Source organism: Eulemur rufifrons, chromosome 24 (genome assembly GCF_041146395.1).
Source record: "Eulemur rufifrons isolate Redbay chromosome 24, OSU_ERuf_1, whole genome shotgun sequence".
Classification (NCBI taxonomy): domain Eukaryota; kingdom Metazoa; phylum Chordata; class Mammalia; order Primates; family Lemuridae; genus Eulemur; species Eulemur rufifrons.
Window position 1 is genome coordinate 5,373,386 of NC_091006.1, and position 22,392 is coordinate 5,395,777.

General features: G+C 35.8%; 1 protein-coding gene across 1 annotated transcript; it reads right to left on the reverse strand.

Moving 5' to 3' along the window:
* Positions 1–9,318: 9,318 nt before the first annotated feature.
* On the reverse strand, positions 9,319–21,972 carry LOC138374783 (zinc finger protein 570). The gene is made up of 4 exons (XM_069457915.1): positions 21,900–21,972; positions 19,789–19,915; positions 19,292–19,387; positions 9,319–10,892 (listed from the first exon to the last, which is right to left on the reverse strand). Exons 1-4 carry the CDS (start codon positions 21,930–21,932, stop codon positions 9,532–9,534), a joined length of 1,617 nt encoding a protein of 538 aa, XP_069314016.1. The 5' UTR covers positions 21,933–21,972; the 3' UTR covers positions 9,319–9,531.
* Positions 21,973–22,392: the final 420 nt, after the last annotated feature.

Genomic DNA, 22,392 nt, shown 5'->3' on the forward strand with positions numbered 1-22,392 from the left:
TGCACATCACAGACATTGCCTTCAAGTAAATTATGCCCTGGCTTGGTTAAAGAGATTCAATTTTTCATTTTTTTGGTTTAATCAGTTATCAAATTGTTCCCTGAGATAATTTTATTTCAAACTACAAATGCTGTATTAAGTGCTACTTCTCCAAATGCATGGTAGATAGGTCTATGTTGACTCCTTCCTGTCTCTTGTGCTTAATAAAGACAGACTCAGAAGTCCCTATTGTAATCTATTATATCTCTTCATTGTGGGCATGAAAAATATATCTGAGAATTTGTCCCATTTTTTGGCTGATATGTTACCCATACTTTATCGTTTTACCACTCCTCTGTAGCAAGGAGGAAAGTCATGGAGTACTTCAGTGTGAAAACACTGTCGGCTAAGTAGTAACTTATAGGTTATTCTGGGCTAGGCTGTTGGAGTTTTTCAGAGTTTATGAGGCTTTTCAAATGGGATTTAGATAATCTGTTCGATCGCCTACTACCTGTTGCTTGAGGTATGATAGGCAAGGTGGAAGTAACATTATGAAAATCATGGCCCCCTCCTTGGACTACACTGCCTCTGAATTAATCGGCTATCATGGAAGCAGTAGCATCCCTGTATCAGTGAGAATTCAATGCAGGAAAATAGGAATCTCTTTAGGTATCCTAGGTATTTCAGGCAGAAAGGGTTGAAATAGGGGATTATATGCTTCCAAAATCTTTAGAATGACTAGAGAGCCAAACATCAGGACGTTGACTCTAGCTCTAAAGTCACACTAATGAAGCTACAATTTGGAGGTCAGGAAGTTTCAGGAAACTATTGTCAACTTTGCTAGTGATTAATGAATTTACTATAGATGCTTATATCTGCTGAAGTTTATACATCACTTTACTGCTGGAGGACCTCTACCCCCTTTTTTACTTCCAAATCTTATTTAAAAGCATCTCTTTGGCAGTAACCAGATAGTATTTAGAGCTACAGTAGTAAGTAGTCTAGGAAATGAAATTCTTAGGTTTCCAGTCCCTGAGGGAATAAAAGGGAATGGAAATTAATGTTGTTTAGAAATAAATACTATCCAGCACTACATTTACATATAGAGGATATAGTGGAAAATAAATCCCATAACCCAAATAGAGGCAACTACTGTAAAGACTTTGGAGGGGGGAAAGTTGTATGGGAAGTAAGTGGTGAAATGTTATCAACCTGCCAGTAACAAGCAAAGCTAGCTGTCACTGTAATGTATTCATTCATGTTGCTTGAAGACTCACAGTCGTGAGCTAAGAGAAACAGAATGGGAACCCTTAACCCAAACCAAAGCAACATCTCTAGTTCAAAGCTACTCTGTTTAGATACATCTGCTTACACTGTTTATTTCTATTGGGGCTCATTCACATGGTTCTGTTCCCTTGTGTCTTAGTACATTCTGTGTTGCTATAAAAGAATACCTGAGGCTGGGTAATTTATAAAGAAAAGAGCCTTATTTGGCTCATAGTTACGGAAGATATACAAGAAACATGGCACCAGCGTCTGCTTCTGGTGAGGACTTCAGGAAGCTTCCAATCATGGTGGAAGTTAGGGGAGCCAGTATATCACATGACAAGAGAGGGACCAAGAGAGAGAGGAAGGAGGTGCCATGCTCTTTTTAACAATCAGATCTCTAAGGAACAGTAATTCCTTAAGGATGGCACCAAGCCGTTCATGAGGGATCAACCACAAAGGAAGACAATAATAAAAGAAGAAAGGAAGAGAAGTTTACAAAACAACCAGAAAACAAGCAAGAAAATGACAATAGTAACTCCTTAACTATCAATAATAACATTAAATGTAAATTAACTAAATTCTCCAATTAAAAGATATAAAGCAACTGAATGTATTAAAAAATAAAACTCAACTACATATTGCCTACAGAAACTCACTCTTTCTTCTCATCAGCACATGGAACATTCTCCAGCATATACCATATGTTATGCCAAAAGTTTCAACAAATTCAAAAAAGTCAAAATCCTACCAAGTATCTTATCTAAACTTGATGGAATAAAGCTTAAACTCAATAACAAGAGGGACTTTGGAAACTGTACAAATACATGGAAATTAGACAATATGTTCCTGAATGACCAATAGGTCAATGAAGAAATTAAGAAAGAAATCAAAATATTTCTTGAAACAAATGAAATTGAAAATAAAACGTGGCAAAAATCGTACTAAGAGGAAAATTTATAGCAATAAATGCCTACATTAGAAAAGTAGAAAGACTTCAAATAAAAGAACTAACTATACACTTCAAGGAACTAGAAAAGCAAGAACAAATCAAACCCCAAATTTGGTAATTTACCTTCTCTTTCCTTCATTCATTCCTTCTCTTCCTCCCTTTTCTTTTTCTTTGTCCTCCTTCCATTCTTTTCCCGGAAGCCATTATAAAAGCCAAGGTCTCAGCTACCTAGAAGAATGATAAGCCCCGGAAGATACTCAATTTTCTATTGTGAAACTCTCCTAGCACCCCTGAGTAAGGGGTAATGGGGGGCAGATTGAAGATACTTGTTAGTGTCAACCTAAAGGAAGAAACGAAGGGAAAATTATAAGTGGAGAGTTTATTTGGGCCAAATTTGAGGACTGGAACCTGGGAAACACACTTCCAAACTAAGTTTGGGAGGTGCTCCAAGTTAGGGCAGTTACAAGATTTTCAAGGACAAAATGAGGAGGTATAGCAAGGTAGTTTCAGCCTGTTCACACAGAGATACCATTTCTTAACAGAGATAATGTAACAGATGATTGGCTAAAGTTTACAGTGCTTCTCAGAATAGTCATTATCAGTACGTGGTTAGGCCAGTTCTTGGAATTATTCACATAAGTGGGAATGATCAAAGAATTTTAGGGGAGTAACTATGGCCTCCTGCCCCCTTCCCTTCTGCCATTTTAAGTTAGTTAACCTCTGATTGTCCAATTTTTTTCTGATGAGGAAGTGATGGGAGAAGGACTGCCACCTCTGAATTCTATAATAGATATCCAGGATGGAAGAGTTGAGATTAATAAAAATGAAAACACAACAAAGCAATACATATGTGATGCAGTGAGCCCAGTGGAATAAAACTAGAAACCAACAGAAGGAAAACTGGAAAATCCACAAATATGCAAAAATTAAACAACAAACCCTTAAACAACCAATGGGTCAAACACAAAATCACAAAATAAATTATAAAATATATTGAGACAAATGAAAAGAAAAACACAACATACAAAAATTTATAGACACAGTGAAAGTAGTGCTAGGAGGGAAATTTTTACCTGTAAATGCCTACGTTAAAAAAGAAGAAATATCTCAAATCAATAACTTAACTTTATGCCATATGGAACTACAAAAAGAAAAACAAACTAAACCCAGAGTTGTCAGAAGGAAAGAAATAATAAAGGTTAGAGCAGAGATAAGTAAAATAGAGAATTAAAAAGTCATCAAATCCAGAAGTTAGTTCTTTAAAAATATCACAAAATCTACACACTTTGAACTAGATTGAGTATAAAAAAAGACAGAAGACTCAGGTTACTAAATTCAGAAATGAAAGTAGAGGCATTACTACCAATTTTATAGAAATAAAAAGGATTTTAAAAGAACACTATGAACAATTGTAAAGCTAATAAATTTGATAATCTTGATGAAATGGGCAAACTCCTAGAAACACACAAACTACAAAAACCAACTCAAGAAGAAATACAAAATCTTAATAGACTTTTTTTTTTTTTTTTTTTTTGAGACAGAGTCTCGCTTTGTTGCCCAGGCTAGAGTGAGTGCCGTGGCATCAGCCTAGCTCACAGCAACCTCAAACTCCTGGGCTTAAGCGATCCTCCTGCCTCAGCCTCCCGGGTAGCTGGGACTACAGGCACGCGCCACCATGCCCGGCTAATTTTTTCTATATATATTTTAGCTGTCCAGATAATTTCTTTCTATTTTTAGTAGAGACGGGGTCTCGCTCTTGCTCGGGCTGGTCTCGAACTCCTGACCTCGAGCAATCCTCCCACCTCAGCCTCCCAGAGTGCTAGGATTACAGGCGTGAGCCACCGCGCCCGGCCTTTAATAGACTTATTATATAACAAGTAAGAAAATTAAGGCCGGGCACGGTGGCTCACACCTGTAATCCTAGCACTCTGGGAGGCCGAGGTGGGCGGATCGTTTGAGCTCAGGAGTTCGAGACCAGCCCGAGCAAGAGCGAGACCCCGTCTCTACTAAAAATAGAAAGAAATTATCTGGACAGCTAAAATATATATAGAAAAAATTAGCCGGGCATGGTGGCGTGTGCCTGTAGTCCCAGCTACTCAGGAGGCTGAGACAGGAGGATCGCTTGAGCTCAGGAGTTTGAGGTTGCTGTGAGCTAGGCTGACGCCACGGCACTCACTCTAGCCTGGGTAACAGAGCAAGACTCTGTCTCAAAAAAAAAGAAAAGAAAATTAAATCAGAACCTAATTTAAAAACCTCTCAACATAACAAAAAAAACCCAGGATCCGATGACTTCACTGGTAAATTCTACCAACCATTTAAAGAAGAATTAACACAAACACTCCCTGAATTCTTCCAAAAAGTTTAAGAGGAAGGAACACTTCCAAAATACCAAACCAGACAAAGACACTACAGGAAACAAAAACTGCAGGCCAATATTCCTTATGACTATAGGTCAATACAGATGCAAAAATCCTCAATTAAATACTAGCAAACTGAACTGAGAAGCATATTAAAAAGATTATATACCATGACCAAATGGAATTTATTCCAGTCATATGAGGGTGTTTTAATACATGAAAAATCAATGTAATATATCACATAAATAGAATAAAGTGAAACATACATGATTATATTAATTGATGCAGAAAAATTGTAAGAGCTGAAACTATAAATCTCTTTGAACAAAATATAGGCATAAATCTTTGTGACCTTGGATTAACGGTTTCTTAGATATGATACCAAAAACACAAGCAACAAAAGAAAAAATAGATAAATTGGAATTCATCAAAACTAACAACTTTCTTTGCTTCAAAGTGCACCATCAAGAAAGTTTTACAATTTACAAAATGGGAGAAAATGTTTGCAAACAGCATATCTGTTAAGGCACTTGTATTCAGAATATATAAAGAACTCTTACAATTCAACAATAAAAGACAATCCAATTTAAAAATTGGAAATGGATTTAAATAGACATTTCCCCAAAGAAGATATACAATGGCCAATAAGCACATGAAAGGATGCTCAACACCATCAGTCATTAGGGAAATGCAAATAAAAACCGTAAGTAGTACCACTTTACACACAGTAGCCTTTGTACCCACTTGCCAGTCTATAATCCATGGAGTATATTCCTGTTCAAGTACTGGCTGCCTGGTGAATACAGCCCACCTCAGAGCTATTTATGAAGATAGGATTTATGTAGCACAATGATATCCCATATCTTAGTGACCTATGAGAAAAGAATATAAGCTGAGCATTTATTTCTTTAACCACTTTAAGACACTGAGCTATAGCTCAGATCACATACCTATCTAAATGATATTAATGAGGAAATAGGGAAGAAGAGGAGGGCTTTAATTTTTATTTACTGTGTTAACTTTCAGTTCACTGTGTTGACTTTCAGTCCACTGTGTTGGAGTGTGATAGACAAGCACTTTCCTTTATTCTGCCATCCTGTTTCCTGTTGATATTTTCAATCATTCAGGTATGTAGGTCTGAGGCCTCTCTTCAGTTCAGACAGTGGTAGACAATTTCTTTGATATTCTTAATTGCTCATTTTTTCATTTGACTTGTAAATCAGAAAAATATAATAAATTTTAAACTATCAAAAATTCTGCTAGGTACTGATCATAACCACAGTGGCTAAGTTAATTTAAGCATATATCTCTTAATCCACCGTTATTGTATATCTTTGTTCCTGTATGCTACCTACCTATCTGAAGTAAATTTCTGTCTGCCTCATTTCTATTATAATGGCCTCACACCATTTCCCTTCCCCCATTTCCTTTCACATCCCCCGTATATTTTATAAAATAATAGCTACCATTAAATACTGCTAGGAATTTAATATTATGATAAATTCCTCACATGTAATAGTTCTAAGAAAAGATATCTTTTAACATCTGAGAAAAATGTGTTCAGAAAGGATACTAATTGGCCCACAAAAATTCTAGACTTTTCATTTGGACATAACAGAAAATTATTAATAATTAATACATCATGGCACATACAGAATGGGGCCCAGAAAATATTAAGAAAGATGATGGGGGCCGGGCGCGGTGGCTCACGCCTGTAATCCTAGCACTCTGGGAGGCCGAGGTGGGCGGATCGTTTGAGCTCAGGAGTTCGAGACCAGCCTGAGCAAGAGCGAGACCCCACCTCTACTAAAAATAGAAATAAATTATATGGACAGCTAAAAATATATATAAAAAAAATTAGCCGGGCATGGTGGCGCATGCCTGTAGTCCCAGCTACTCGGGAGGCTGAGACAGGAGGATCCCTTGAGCTCAGAAGTTTGAGGTTGCTGTGAGCTAGGCTGACGCCACGGCACTCACTCCAGCCTGGGCAACAGAGTGAGACTCTGTCTCAAAAAAAAAAAAAAAAAAGAAAGAAAGAAAGATGATGGGGCAATTAAACAGGCTTATAAAACCCATTTATAAATAAAAACAGTCAGTCTCAAAACACTCAGACATAGAAAGATAGTTTTAAAATTGTTAGCAGTAGTTGCCTCTGGAAGTAGATTATATGTGAGCTTCTTTCTGAAGAAAATGATGAATATGGGAACACCAGTGACATGCCTCGGGCACGGTAAGGAAATAACTGACAAAAGCAAACATCATTTAAATGTTCTTTTTCTTTAATTATGAAATAGTTTAAATATACAGAAAGATAAAGAGAATAAGAACTGACCCATATACCCACAACCAGCTTTATCAAATTATAAGAGTTGGCTACACACTATTAGCTTATTTTTAAAAGAAATAAATAATTAAAGGTATTTTTCTTTGTATCTTTTCCCCAAACTCATTTTTCTTCCTCCCTAGAGGTCACCACTGTTTTAAATTTGATGATTATTTCCATGAATGCTTTTATAATCTTTCTATATAGTATCTAGCCACGGAAAATATACACAACATGGATTTGCATGTTTTCAAGCTTCATATACATAAATGGTACTATATCATACTTTCTAGTTCAATTTCATTACTTTAAAGATTTATGTTGTTAGAAGTATTTCTAGTTATTCCTTTTAATTTGCATTCTAGCTTTTATTCAGACTAATAGTTATTTAGATTGCTTTCAACTTTTCATTCTCACAAACAATGCTGCAGTGGACCAAAACGTACATGTTTGAAACATGAAGAGAGACCATATACAGGCTTAAGTGCGGAATCCCTGGGTCAAAGAATAGACACATACCTGGGTGTGGTGGCTCAAGCCTGCACTTCCAGCACTTTGGAAGGCTGAGGCAGGAGGATTGCTTGAGATCAGAAGTTTAAGACCAGCCTGGGCAATATAGCAAAACCCCCTCTCTGCAGAAAATTAAAAAAATTAGCTGGGCATGGTGGTGTATGCTTGTACCATCAGCTACTTGGAAGGCTGAGGAAGGAAGATTGTTTGAAGCCCAGAAGTTTGAGGCTGTACTAAGCTATAATCACGCTACTGTACTCCAGCCTGGGCAAGATAGTGAGACCCTGTCTCTAAAATAAATAATAATGAAAATGAAAATACGAGTATTCACACCTTCAACTTTCCTAGATATTGCTAAATGATGCTAAATATGACTGCTTCCAATGGCACCATATGAATGTTCCCATTGCTCCATATCTTTCCAGTAATTGGCACTATGATGATTTTACCAGTAGTTCATTGTTTTTGTTATACTTCCGTTACTATTAGCGATGCATACAATTTTTCTAATAATCCCAAATCCAACCTTTCTCTACTGGTGTGAGTCATGATTATTATATGTAAAGTTTCTACAAATGTATTAGATTCAATAATTTTTTTGCTGCTTTTAAGAATTTACACTTCATAAATGAATTACAGAACAAACTTGTGAAATTAAATGGCAAAATTGTCCACTGAAGAATTTTGGTTGGAAATGCAGTGAATTTGTGAATTAGGAAGAACTGTCAACTTATTGAGTCTCTTCACCCTAGGCTATATGATACTCCTAGATTTAGTTATTCTTCTGTTTTCTGGGTTTAGAAAATCTATTGTTTTATGTTTTATTAATTTAACTGTTTCAGCCTCTGGAATTTAACTCCATAAGAATGTGGTCTTTGTATTGCCCATTGTTGCCTCATACCTAAAACAGTGTCTGGCAAATAATAGCTACTCAATATTCACTGAATGAATGAAAGTGTGTATCTATGGTTTTCCTACCTCAATCCCCTTTTGATTTCAATTTTACAATCACTGGATAGAAAAACTTAGAAACTTTACATTTTTTTCTATAGTATGGAACAATTTACATGCTCTTAAAATTACCTGAATTCACCCATATCATTACCTAGGCCTGGTGCCTTTTTATGGAACCTTATACATTTCTATGTTCGTTGTTTTTTTAGTTAATTGTGGTCATTTCTATTCCTCTCTTGATCTAAACGTAAGTTTTGTGTTCTTCCCAGTGAATTTTATTGTCCTTATTTCAACTGGTTTATCCAATTCATTCTCCTAAGAAACTTTCTAAAACTGGTAATAAGTGTTGTGGTTCTACTACCTATGTCTACATCAATTACTTACCTAGAGTACTAAGACTCCCACTTATGTTCTAAAATAATCAGATTTTCCCAATTCTGATCTTGTGCTTCCCTGGGATGCTTTCCGTTACCCAATAAAGAATCTTGTTTTAGCTGTGAGGAATAAATGAGTTAATATATGTTGAGTATGTAGGACAGTGCCCGGTGGCCAGTAAGTACTCTATACATGTTAGCTATTATTATTTATTGACTATCTGTTATATTTGATATACTATGTGAAGTACTTCACATGCAAATTTCTCATTTAATATGCATCAGTTTATAACACACACTATTTCATTTAATAATCACATCTACAGTACAGTATCCTTTATTATCCCTATTTTAAGAATTAAAGAAAACCCTGAGGTTTAGATAAGTCAAGCAAGTTGCTCAAAGTCACATAATGCCATAATAAAGATAGAGCTATGATTTTCCAGAGTCTAGATCTCAGGACTAGGAAGTGCCTAGTGCCCAAAGAAGGAGACTGGAACAAAATAAGGCTGAATGGTGTGTAAGAAACACATACAGAGAGCCTCATAGACAATTTTAAAGGCTTTGGATGTTAGTCTGAGAACAATTGCAAGCAAAAAAAGTTTTAACTGGGGACAGTAATGTGCATATTCTCATACTTTAAAAAGATCAGTTTAAGTGTATTGTGGGAAATGGATTTAAGTGTAGCAAAATTGCATATAGGAAGACCTGTTAGAAAGCTTTATCAGTGATCTAGTTGAGAAAAGTCATAGACTAGGGTGACAATATTAAAAATAGAGAAAAGTATAAATTCCAGAAATATTTAGGAGATAGGATCTATAGGACTTGGTGATTGACTGGATGGGGTGGTGACAGTGACTCCCCAATGTGAATTCTCTGATGATGAGCAAGGTGTGCATGTTGCCTGAAGGTTTTCTTGCATTCCTTGCATTCATAGGGTCTCTCTCCAGTATGTATTCTCTGATGTTGGGCAAGGGATCCACAATAACTAAAAGCCTTTCCACAAACATTACATTCATAAGGTTTTTCGCCAGTATGAACTCTGTGATGTTGAGTAAGGGATGAGTCATTGCTAAAAGCTTTCCCACATTTAATACATTCATAGGGTTTCTCTCCAGTATGAACTCTTTGATGTTGAGCAAGATAAGCAATCTGGCTGAATGCTTTCCTACATTCTTGACATTTATAAGGTTTTTCTCCAGTATGAATTCTCTGATGTTGAGCAAGATGTGAATTCTGGCTGAAGGCTTTCCCACATTCCTTACACTCATAGGGTCTCTCCCCAGTGTGTATTCTCTGATGTACAGTAAGGTATGCACGAAGGCTAAATGCTTTCCCACAGACATTACATTCATAAGGTTTTTCTCCAGTATGAACTCTCTGGTGTTGAGCAATGGATGATCTATTGCTAAATGCTTTCCCACATTCAATACATTCATAGGGTTTCTCTCCAGTATGCACTCTCTGATGTTGAGCAAGGTAGGCAAACTGGCTGAAGGCTTTCCTACATACCTTACATTCATAAGGTTTTTCTCCAGTATGAACTCTCAGATGTTGAACTAGATGTGCATTCTGACTGAAGGCTTTCCTACATTCCTTACATTCATAGGGTTTCTCCCCAGTATGAATCCTCTGATGTTGAACAAGATTTGATCTCTGGCTGAAAGCTTTTCCACATTCCACACATTTATAGGGTTTCTCTCCAGTATGAATTCTTTGATGAAGAGTAAGGGATGAACTCTGGCTGAAGACTTTTTCACAGGCATTACATTTCAAAAGTTTCTTCTCTGCACAGACACTCTTGGGCTTAATGGCCATTAAATTTTTTTTAAAGCTTTTCTTATGTGTGTCATGTTTATATATTTTCTCCTCTTTGGGGATGATCTGCTGTGTCTGAAGCAGTGTGTTCTGATGATGAAAACTTCCCCAAGATTTGTTATATTCTTGTTCTCTTTCATCAACAAGGGCTTCTTCATGAATGATTATTTCTTCTTTGAAACATGCCTTCTGATTCCCTGGTTGCCTCTCAAAATGGCCCTCACATTTCCACTCTTCTCTCAAACTGGAGTACTCAAGGCCATAGCTTGTAAGTTTTTCTATTATTTTCTGGGATTGTCGTTCTTCAAAAAGGTCCTGCTTTGGGGTTAATTCTTCAGTCTCACATATAGGTTCCCACTCTGAAAAGTAATAATAAGAAAAAAATGTCTCCTCTATGGAGTACCAAAAGTACATTTATGAAAGTATATCTACAAAGTAAAATATGTCTACTTAATAGCAAATAAAACCCACAAGAACATTAGCTTTTATACTTTTGAAGTGTGCAAGAAGAGAAACTGAAACTGAACTGAATCATTCCTCCTCATACAGAAACTTGAGGATAAATGATTAGAATTATAAGAAAACCAGTAAGATAAATCTCAGGGAAAGAAGGAATTATTGATGTGGCTTGACCCAGTTATAATTTTATGCCACTATGGATAATACACATATTGAAATAGTCTCCATTCTTATAGCTACTTCATTCAAGAACATTTATTGAACAAATATTTACCTGTGCCAGGTACTGTTCTATCTGCTTTCAATATCATAAAACAAAGATCCTTACCTTCATGGATCTTATTTTGTTAGAAGAGACAGAAAATAAATGATAAATAAGTAAATGTTATTATATATTAGAAGGTACTAAGTACTCCAGAAAAAAAAAACCAGGGAAAGGGATACCAGGTGTGCCAGCAGAGTTAAAGCTAGGAATCATTAATAAGTTAACAAAAGATATATATTTTTTTATTTCAGCTTATGATGGGGGTACAAAACTTCAGGTTACATAAGTTGCCCATGTACTGCCTATCCCCCCCGAAGTTAACAAAAGATTTGAAGGAAGTGAAGAAGTCAGTCATTCAGATTTCTAGGAAAAAAGCATTCTTGGCAGAAGAAACAGCTAGCTTAAAGGCCCAACAGTAGAAGCATGTCTGCTATGTCTGAGGAATAGTAAGAAGGCCAGTGTGTCTAGAGAGGAGTGAGTACTAGAAGATGAAGTCAGATGGTAAAGGGTAACCAGATTAAGTTTTATAGGCCTTCTAAGGAATTTGGCTTTGACTCTGAGTGGGATGGAGAGCCACTGAAGTGTTTTGAGTAGAGGAGTGATATCTGATTGCTATTTTATCAAAACACTGAAAGGTGGGAAACAAGGGGAGAAGCAATTATCATATATGATTTATTATTATATTAATAGTAATCTAGGTGAGAGATGACAGCGATTCAGACCAGGAGACAGCGATGGAGGTCTAGTGAGGTAGTCAGATCCTAGGTATATTTTATAGGTAAATCTAAGAGAATATCCTGAAAGACTGGATATGGAATGTGATAGAAAGAGGTGAAATAAGCATTCCTTCAAAGTTTATGGTCTGATAGCCATCAACAGTGGTGGGAAGGCCATTGGCAGAAGAGGTTTGGGTGGCAAGGTATGAAAGATCTGGAGTTTAGTTTTGAGCATATTAAATTCAATGTATCATTTAGACTTTGAAATGGAGACACTGAGTATGCAGCTGGCCATGTGACAATGGAGTTTAAGAGAGGACTGAATTAGAGATTTAAAATTGGGAGCTGTCGGCATATAGATGGTATTTAAAGAGACCATACTACCAAGAGAATGAATGTAAATTTAAAAAAAAGAAGAAGAAAGAGTAAGAAATGGGCCGGGCGTGGTGGCTCACGCCTGTAATCCTAGCACTCTGGGAGGCTGAGGTGGGCGGATCGTTTGAGCTCAGGAGTTCGAGACCAGCCTGAGCAAGAGCGAGACCCCACCTCTACTAAAAATAGAAAGAAATTATATGGACAGCTAAAAATATATATAGAAAAAATTAGCCGGGCATGGTGGCGCATGCCTGTAGTCCCAGCTACTCGGGAGGCTGAGACAGGAGGATCGCTTGAGCTCAGGAGTTTGAGGTTGCTGTGAGCTAGGCTGACGCCACGGCACTCACTCTAGCCTGGGCAACAGAGTGAGACTCTGTCTCAAAAAAAAAAAAAAAAAAAAAAAGAAAGAGTAAGAAATGAATGCTAGAGCACTCCAACATTAAGATATTTGGCAAGAGAGAAGAAATAAGCAAAAGAGATTAAGCAGCAAATGTAAACAAAAAGAAATTAAGGCTGATAACCACATGATATTAAAGGTTATAACAAAAATCAACTTGTTTAATGATTATTTATTTTTTCTTTTTTTATTAGATCTTACTTGATAGAACTATGATTATTATTTTAAACCCTATTAATGACTAGAATAGTCAGATACAAAAATGACAATAAATTCCAATAGAGCAGCTAAAATGAAATTTACATCTAGATACATCATTATGAAAATATAGAATAACAAGGGCAAGGAGAAAGAACTTCTTAAAAGTTGCAAGCAAGAATATATTAATGAAAACTGACTTCTCAACAGCAACAGAAGCCAGAAAAGTACTGAATGATATCTTTAAAGTTCTGATAAAAATAATAACTGTCAATCTATGACTGTATATACAGAAAAAGGTTCTTGATGCATGTTAGCAAAATAAAAATACAAAACAAATGAACAAAGCAATAATAACAAAATAGTTTATATGAATAGTGTATCTCTAAATATTTATAAAGAAGTTGCATCAGAAAAAAGTTCTGAGACAGAGAACAAAGAAAATGACAAACGTCAATAAATCTAAGCAGCACTTACTGAACAAAATAATATTCTAACTGTATAACTTCATAAAACAAAATAATAGTTTATGGAATTAAAAGAAACAAGGAAGAACTGAAATGAAGATAAGTGAAGTTAAGACAGTCTAAGGTTCTTGTATTATTAAGGGAGGAAAATAAAGATAAGGATTAACTTTAGATTTCACTAAGGTGATTATAAATGCTAAATTTTCTAAGTTAATCAGTATAGAACAGAAACAGATTATAACATTCAAATTAGCAGATGAAGAGAAGTCAAGAAACAAGGAAAAATTGTAAAAGCAGAATTCATAAAAGAAAATAAATAAACTCTATTAGTAATACCAAAAAATTTAACTAACCACAATTTAACTTAAAAGATAATCACACTGGACTTAAAAAAATGCATTTAGATATATACTGTTTATAAGAGAAACACATAAAAAGTAAGAGAGTAAATGAGTAGAAAAAGTACACCAAGTAAATATTAACAAAAGAAGGCTACCATAGCTATAATAATATTACGCAAATTTTTTTTGCTTAATCAAATTATCACTAGATTTAAAGAGGATAACAATACAAGGAACAATTCACTAGAAAGATGAGAAAAATTCCAAAAACACAGACCAAATAAAATACCTTCAAAATATAAAAAAAGTTGTCAGAATTACAAGAAGAAATTTATATATTTGTTACCAGAGTACCAGTTTTTAACACATCTCCCAGCAATTAACTGCTAAAAGGTACTTTTCAAAAATCAATAATGACACAGAAAATTTGACCAGCACAGTTAATGAGCTTATTCCAACAAACGCATATCAAGTACTCTACTCAACAACCAGAAAATACACATTATTTTCAAGGACATAAAGAATATTTATCGAACTAGCTCCTAAGACATAAAGCAAGTTTTAAAAAATTTCAAAGAATGTGTATTAAACAGATCACATTCTCTAATAACAATGCAATTAATACCAAACAAAAATCTTAAATTTGGAACTTAAAACTTCCAAATAATTCACGAGTCAAGAAGAAATCAATGAGAATTAGAAAAGCTTAGATATACATGAAAATCAAAATAATACATATAAGAACATGGGATATATTGCTGATACATCCTTATGTTTATTTTAGAAACAAAATGCTTATTATAGGAAAGAAAAGCCTCAAAAACAATGAATTATCAAACTTTAAAAATTAACAAAAGAGGTTAGGATAAATAAATGTTGGAATTAAAGAATAAAAAAGAAAAATACATGAAATTTTAAAAAGACAAATTATAGAGGATCAATGAAGTGAAAAATATCTAAAACACTAAAAACTGATAAACTCTTGAAAAAAAATTTTTCTCCATTTTTGAAAGAAAAAAGCAGTCATAGTTACATATACTGCCAATAAGTAAGAGAAAACAATGGACAACTTCATCCAATAAATTTGAAAACTTACATGAAAACTCTACATTCTTAGAGAAAAAACTATAATTGACTATAGGAGAATTATAGAATTTATATATTCTGAAACCAAGAATTTTAGAATATACCAAATTGAATTATTAGGTTAAATCTTTTCACAAAGAAAATCCCAGACTAAGATGAACAAAGTTCTATGAAACATTCAAAAAACAAATAATTTTGATTTTACACAAATTCTTCTAAAGAAGAAAAAAGGAATTTATGAGAATAATATAACCTTGTTTCCAAAATCCAACAAGAGTACACAAAGGGAAAATTGAAGGCCAAACTGACTGATAAATACAGACACAAAATACCGAAACAAAATATACTGGCAGATAGCACTTAGCAATAAACGGAAAAGATATAAAGACGGATTTTTCTCAGAAATCCAATGATGGTTCAACATTATGTTAATTCACTGCATTAACAGATGAAAAACTAAAACCATTTAATCATTGTGTTTTAATATTTGTTAAAACTCAAAAGCTTTCCACAATCAAAACTCTAACAAACAGGAATAAAAGGGTATTTACCAAAAACTTTTAAACATCAGAATTATTAATAACAAAATATTAATGTATTCTTATTGAGACCAGAAGTGGACAAGAATGCCTGCTATTCCTACTTCGATTCACTACTTTGATTCATATTACACTGGCAATAAAAGACAGGGTGACAGAAAAAATGAAATTAAAAGTATAAGAATTATGACCAGGTGTGGTGGCTCATGCCTGTAATCCCAGCACTCTGGAAGGCAGAGGTGGGAGGATTGCTTGAGGGCAGGAGTTCGAGACCAGCTGAACAACAGCAAGACCCTGTCCCTACCAAAAATAGAAAAAATTAGCTAGGCATGGTGGCTGGTGCCTATAGTCCCAGCTACTCAGGAGGCTGAGGCAGGAGGAGGACTTGAGCCCAGGAATTTGAGGTTGCAGTGAGCTATGATGGTGCCTATGCACTCCACCTGGGGAGATAGAGCAAGACTGTCTCAAAAAAAAAAAAAGCGTAAGAATTTAAAATGGAGAAAATGCCATTATCCACAATATGTCTACCCACACCGAAAATCCAAGGAAATCTCCATATTACTAGCATTAACAGGATTAGTTTGGCAAGGTTGCTAGACATAAGGTCAATGTCTAAAGTTAATTTCATTTTTATATATGAACAAACAGAAAATACAGATAACATTTAGCACAGCAACAAAACTAAGGATATTTGGAATTAATCTAAAAGAAGATATGCATTAGCCTTTATGGAGAAAAATTAGCCTTTATGATGGAAATAACATTGAAAAAAGTGAGAAAAACCTAAATAAACAGAGAGCTATATACCATGGTAATAAATAGAAAAATTTCCAAAATCTAGTATAGAATAAGTAAGTTTGAATCAAAAATCAATAGCTTTTTGTTCCTTCCTGGTAGAAATTGTAAAGGATGTTACAAAGGATACAGATGAAGAGATGCATAAGGAGAGGGATGGGGGAAGGGGTCAGGAGCTTCCATGCCCTCCCCTGGCACACCACCCCCCAGGAACCTCCAAGTGTTCAGCTATCTGGAAGCTGTTTGAACCCAGTCCTTTTGGGTTTTTATGGAAATTTCATTACATAGTCATGACTGATGAAATCATTGGCTATTAGTGATCAACTTAACCTTCAGGCCCTCTCCCTTCCCCTGTGGCTGGAGTTGGGGCTAAAAGTCCCAACCCTCCAATTATGCCTTGGTCTTTCCATTGAACAGCCCTCATCCTGAATCTACCTAGGAGCTGCTAGCCATCAGCCATTAGCATGCTCATGAGTTGTAATAAAGGTTCATTAGAGTTCATATCCAAGGTTTCTTGGGTCTGAGTCTTCAGGGCTGCTGTCCTCATCTTGGCACAAGTAAACTCTTTAAAATTATATTTTGTACCTCAGTCTCTTCCTTTAGGTCAACATGTCATAGAAGTGGCATTTATAATAGCATAAAACTTACACAACTCAAATGACCATCAGTGGCTAAATCATAGTTTTACACAATGGAATTAAATATTACATGTCATTAGTTAAAAAAAAAATCAATGAACCATCAGGAACATAATTTTGAGTTAAAAAAAAAAGGTGGCCGGGCGCGGTGGCTCACGCCTGTAATCCAAGCACTCTGGGAGGCCGAGGCGGGTGGATCGCTCAAGGTCAGAAGTTCGAGACCAGCCTGAGCGAGACCCCGTCTCTACTAAAAATAGAAAGACATTATATGGACAACTAAAAATCTATATATAGAAAAAATTAGCCGGGCATAGTGGCGCATGCCTGTAGTCCCAGCTACTCGGGAGGCTGAGGCAGTAGGATCGCTTAAGCCGAGGAGTCTGAGGTTGCTGTGAGCTAAGCTGACGCCACGGCACTCACTCTAGCCTGGGCAACAAAGTGAGACTCTGTCTCAACAAAAAAAAAAAAAAAAAAAAAAAGGTCACAGAATTCACATGCACAATATATTTCCATTCATAAAAAAAGTTGAGAATATGCATAAACATTTTGTTAATATGTTTATATATACCCACACACCCCCATACATAAAATCAAAATATATATAATCTCACCAAGATAAAGAAAAGTCAGGAAATGATAAGAAACATTGTAGGGTAATGGTTACACTAGTGAGGAGTACGGGTTGGGCCATGGGTAGGCCATTGTTTATCATTTAGGCAGGGGCCCTCAAGACATTGACAATTTTCTATTTCTTAAGCTAAGAAGTAGGTACATGGGTTTTTGTTCTATTATTATTTAAGTTACATATATATGTTAATCTATATTTATATGTGTGATTTATTTAACTATATAATTAATAAATAAAATTAAATCACATACTATTTGACACTACAGTTCTACATCAAATTTTTTCTTAGAACAAATACATGAAGATTGGGAAGAGGCAGTGTGAAGGGGCGGGTAAGCTGGGGAGTGGTGTTTACAGAGATGTTTACAGTGACAGAATGTTAGTCCCTTTTGCCTTAATGCTTCCTATGTCGGCCCATACCACAAAGCTAAATCTCTTACTCTTCTCCCTCAAATATCTTCTAGCTGCTGATCTCTGTTTTTGTTAAAGATCTTCATCTTCCCAGTCACCCTCTGAGCTTCCTTTATGTCAGCTTTTCATCACACATGCCACTTATAGCTATGTTGCACCTCTGCTGCTAGCCTATCAATTGTTCGATTATGTGTGTACAAGTGTAACACCCTAGCACCTTGCAAGTACCCTGCTTAAAGTACAAATTTGATAAATATTGATTAAAGGGATGAAAGAATGAATGAACTGACCATTCAGACAAAAATGAGGTATTTGGAGGTATACTACTACTAATAGCAGCTAACAGCTATTAAGTTCATACTATGAGATGGAACTGTTCAAAGCACTTGAAAAGTATTATCCCATTTTACAGATGACAAAAGCACAGAAAGGTTAAGTAACTTTTCTAAAATTTCACTGCACATAAGAATCAGTATTTCAACCCAGTACTTCATTTACAGCTGTCTATAAAGCTCAACAGTTTATAAGACTGGGAAAGTTTTTTAAAAAAAAAATTAGAAGAGCCTCTTCCCCTCCAGCGGCCTGAGGTGATCTGTGAAAATGGTTCATTATTCAATTGACCCAGAAAATCCCACAAAGTCATACAAGTCAAGAGGTTCAAATCTTCATGTTCACTTCAACAACACTTGTGAAACTGCCCAGGCCATCAAGGGTATGCATATACAAAAAGCCACCAAGTATCTGATAGATGTCACTTTAAAGAAACAATGTGTACCATTCCAATGTTACAATGATGGAGTTGGTAAGTGTGCCCAGGCCAAACAGTGGGGCTGGACACAGGGTCGGTGGCCCAAAAAGAGTGCTGAATTTTTGCTGCACATGCTTAAAAATGCAGAGAGTAATGCTGCCCTTAAGCGTTTGGATGTAGATTCTCTGGTCATTGAGCATATCCAGGTGAGCAAAGCACCCAAGATGCATCGCTGAACTTACAGAGTTCATGGTTGGATTAATCCATACATGAGCTGATCCTCCAACATCAAGATGATCCTCACTGAAAAGGAACAAATTGTTCCAAAACCAGAAGAGGAGGTTGTACAGAAGAAGAAGATATCCCAGAAGAAACTGAAGAAACAAAAACTTATGGCACAGGAATAGATGCAACATAAAATAAATGTGAATAACAGTAAAAAAAAATTAGAAGAGGTTTATGAAACTGAGAAGGAATGGGACTCAGAGAATAGATAAATGAGTTATTAGAAAGGAGAGGGCAAAGTGTGAGAAGGAAGATAATTAAGAATAACAAATGTGGGAGAACATCCTAAAAGACTCCTACAATATTTGAGAAGAACGTGCCGACAGAGAAGAGTGAAGAGGTGATACCTTTGAGTTAAGATGAACTGTTAGCTGCAAAGGTTTTTGCCTGCCTATTTCCTCTTCACTAACCTGAGTACAAGCCTTTTGTCAGCTCTCTCTTCACCATCCAGGGCTCTTTTCCTTGTTCCAACAACAATATCACACTTGGCTTGGAAAAGCAAAGTCCTGCAAATAAAAAAGAAGTAGAATTTGGTCGTGTTGTGGATATCCCAGAACTCACAATGAAATGCTTTGATCATCAGGGAAGACGGAGCTTACAGGAAGCCAAAGAAAAATGTGTAAAGTACATGTATTAGAAGGATAGGGAAAATGAAGCTTCAGGCACAGGTCAGTAATAGACTTGTCCACTGCCAACTCCAGAAGTATTAAATCATTTGTTTGGCACAGGCAGCAGACATTCAGTCAAGTTTTGCAGATGCTATCCAAAAATTCACAGCAGTGGTAGCAAAGAGCATCCTACGAGTAAGTAGAAGCTCAAATTTTTTAATTAATTAATTTATTTTTAACTTTAATTTTTCTAGACTTTACCCTAAGAAGCTCAATATTTCAGAGGAAGATATCCTTACCTAGTGAGACCAAGATCTTATAGTTCTCCAACATCACATTACTGTACAGATGTTTTTGAGAAGAATCCAGACAATCCCACTCCTCTTGGGAGAAGTCTACAGCCACATCTCTAAAGCTCACCAACTCCTGAAATGAAATAAATGAAATGAAATAATAATCTCATCTCTTACTATACTCACCTCATTTACTCTGCCCTAGGAATACAGGACTCTCTCTGACATTGTATCCTCAAATATGTCAACCATGTTACTCTCAGGGCCTTTGTATTTCTCAGATCATTCTGTATAAAATAGCAACGCTCTTATCCCAATTCCTTATTCCCCTAACCCTGATTTATTTTTCTCCACAGCACTTAATTATTTTGTTATTTATTCCCTACTCCTTCCCCACCCTTCTCTATCCCACAACGAATATGTAAGCTCCATGAGGGCAGAAAATGCTTTTGCTTTGGCCACTTCTATATCCTCAGTTACAGAACAATATCTGGCACACATGAGTCATTCAAATAGCCATTGCCTAAATTGAAATAGTCAACGAATGGTTTGAAAAAATTTCAGGTATAAGGGTATTGAAAATGACCCCAGAAAGTGCTTGTTATCACTCTAAAAATTGTGCTAGGTCAAGCAGAGCAAATCATCAAATTCATTAAAATTCACATACTTTAATCCAGAGCCCTTAAAATTTTGTGTAAAGAAATTGGTGTTTTACTTGCTTCCACATACAGGGGTTAGGCAAAGTTCTTAAAAACTTGGAGCTATGCTGTGATTAAATGGATTTTGAGTTTGTGACCACTTGCTGATGAAACTAACACACATTATGTGTGTGTGTGTGTGTGTGTGTGTATTTTTAATTAAATTTAATTTTTTACAAAATTAAAACATTTGACTTTATCAAGCTAATAAAAGATACAACTTCTTCGCTTTTGATATAATTTTGTCATAGTTAAAGAAAGTGTCTCCACAGAAGCAAAATTCTTGAAGTGTGTTCCAACACTCAGTAATCTTTTTTCTTATTTAATTATATGAAGTAGTATGTAAATCTCTCCTTCTCTGCTTGTAGTAACAGTTTGGTTTGTATGGTATATATATATAACATGCTTCCTAAAATGTTTTCCCTAGCTTAAATAAATATATATAACAAATGTATGAAAATTTATATATGACATAAATATATTTCCACTGATTCTTTGATATAAGTTAATTTATACAGTAAACAAAAATAAGCACAATGTCAATATGAGAAGCTTAAATTCTAACCTTAAAATACTTGACCTCTAACAAATGATGATAATACTTGGTTTCGAAATTCATTCATAATTATTACCAAACCAGTCTGAAGCAAAACAACAGTTCCCTTCACCTTTTTGACCTTATAGAAACATGGCTTCCAGCTGAGAGGAATACTTCCCCTGAAGCCCTGTCATTTGATGACTGTTTTATTTCCCAAGTTCCTTGTGCCACAGTACCAGGAAGTGAAGCAGGTGATCTCTTTGCTCCTCACGCTTATTTCCAGACCATTTTCTCCTATCTCCTCCCACATAATTTTAAATCTTATGAAATCAGACTATACCAATCACAATCTCTCCTTGTTTTAGTTATCTACCAATTCCTGGTAGATACCAATTCTCTGTCATTCCTTGAACCCTTTAGCGCATGGCTCATTGTCACTTTCTCCAAAGTTCTTCCTATTATAATCTTTGGTCATTTCAATATCCAAATAAATAATAATCCCAACAACTTGGCCTCTCACTTCTCTCACCCCTTCTTCAATAATCTTGTCCTCAACACTGCTACAGTCATTCACTTCCATAGTCATGACCCAGACATTGTCATTCCCAATAAGTACCAAACTCTATGATATCCCAATCAGGATAATTCTCTGACCCCCACCTACAATTAATTGGTCTTACCATGTTTTCACTGTTCCTTATCCCCACATACCCTCACTTCCTAGCACAACCATTTGTTACAATCATCCCCCGCATACGCCCTTAACTTCCCTGCCCCTCACTCAACTGTAGTCACTTGGTTAAACCACAGTCATCTCTCAGCTTACTCTGTGCCTGTTACTGCACAGCTGAACTTTGCTGGAGAAACGCATACCAACATACCTGGTACATGGCTTTAAGAAGTCTAAAAGCCATTCTTTTTTCCTCTCGGCTCTTCTCTTGGGAAATGGCAGTGTCCTCAGATGACTCAGATAGGGAAGAGAACATGAGAAACTAGGCTTTTCTTGCAGCATCCAGAAACACCAGTCTGAACTTTTTAGGATTCTCTTTCCCCATGTTGCAATTTTCCCTTTGATAGAGAGAGCATAATGGAGACCTAGGAATATTTGCATACAATTTAATCCATGTTTAAATCCCTTCCTAATTTATTATTTTGAATAGATTTTGTAGATTTTACAAATAAAGACTCACAACTAATAAATAAGAGCACCAAGATCAAATAAAGGTCTGCTTGACTCCACAGTCCTCCTCTTCAATAGATCAGTGACTCTGAATCTTAGTGGCACAATGACAGCACTTGGCTAGCTTTAAAAGATGACTGGGTGACACACAATCTCATTGAGTCCCCGCACATACCCAATGTCTTAAAAACTAC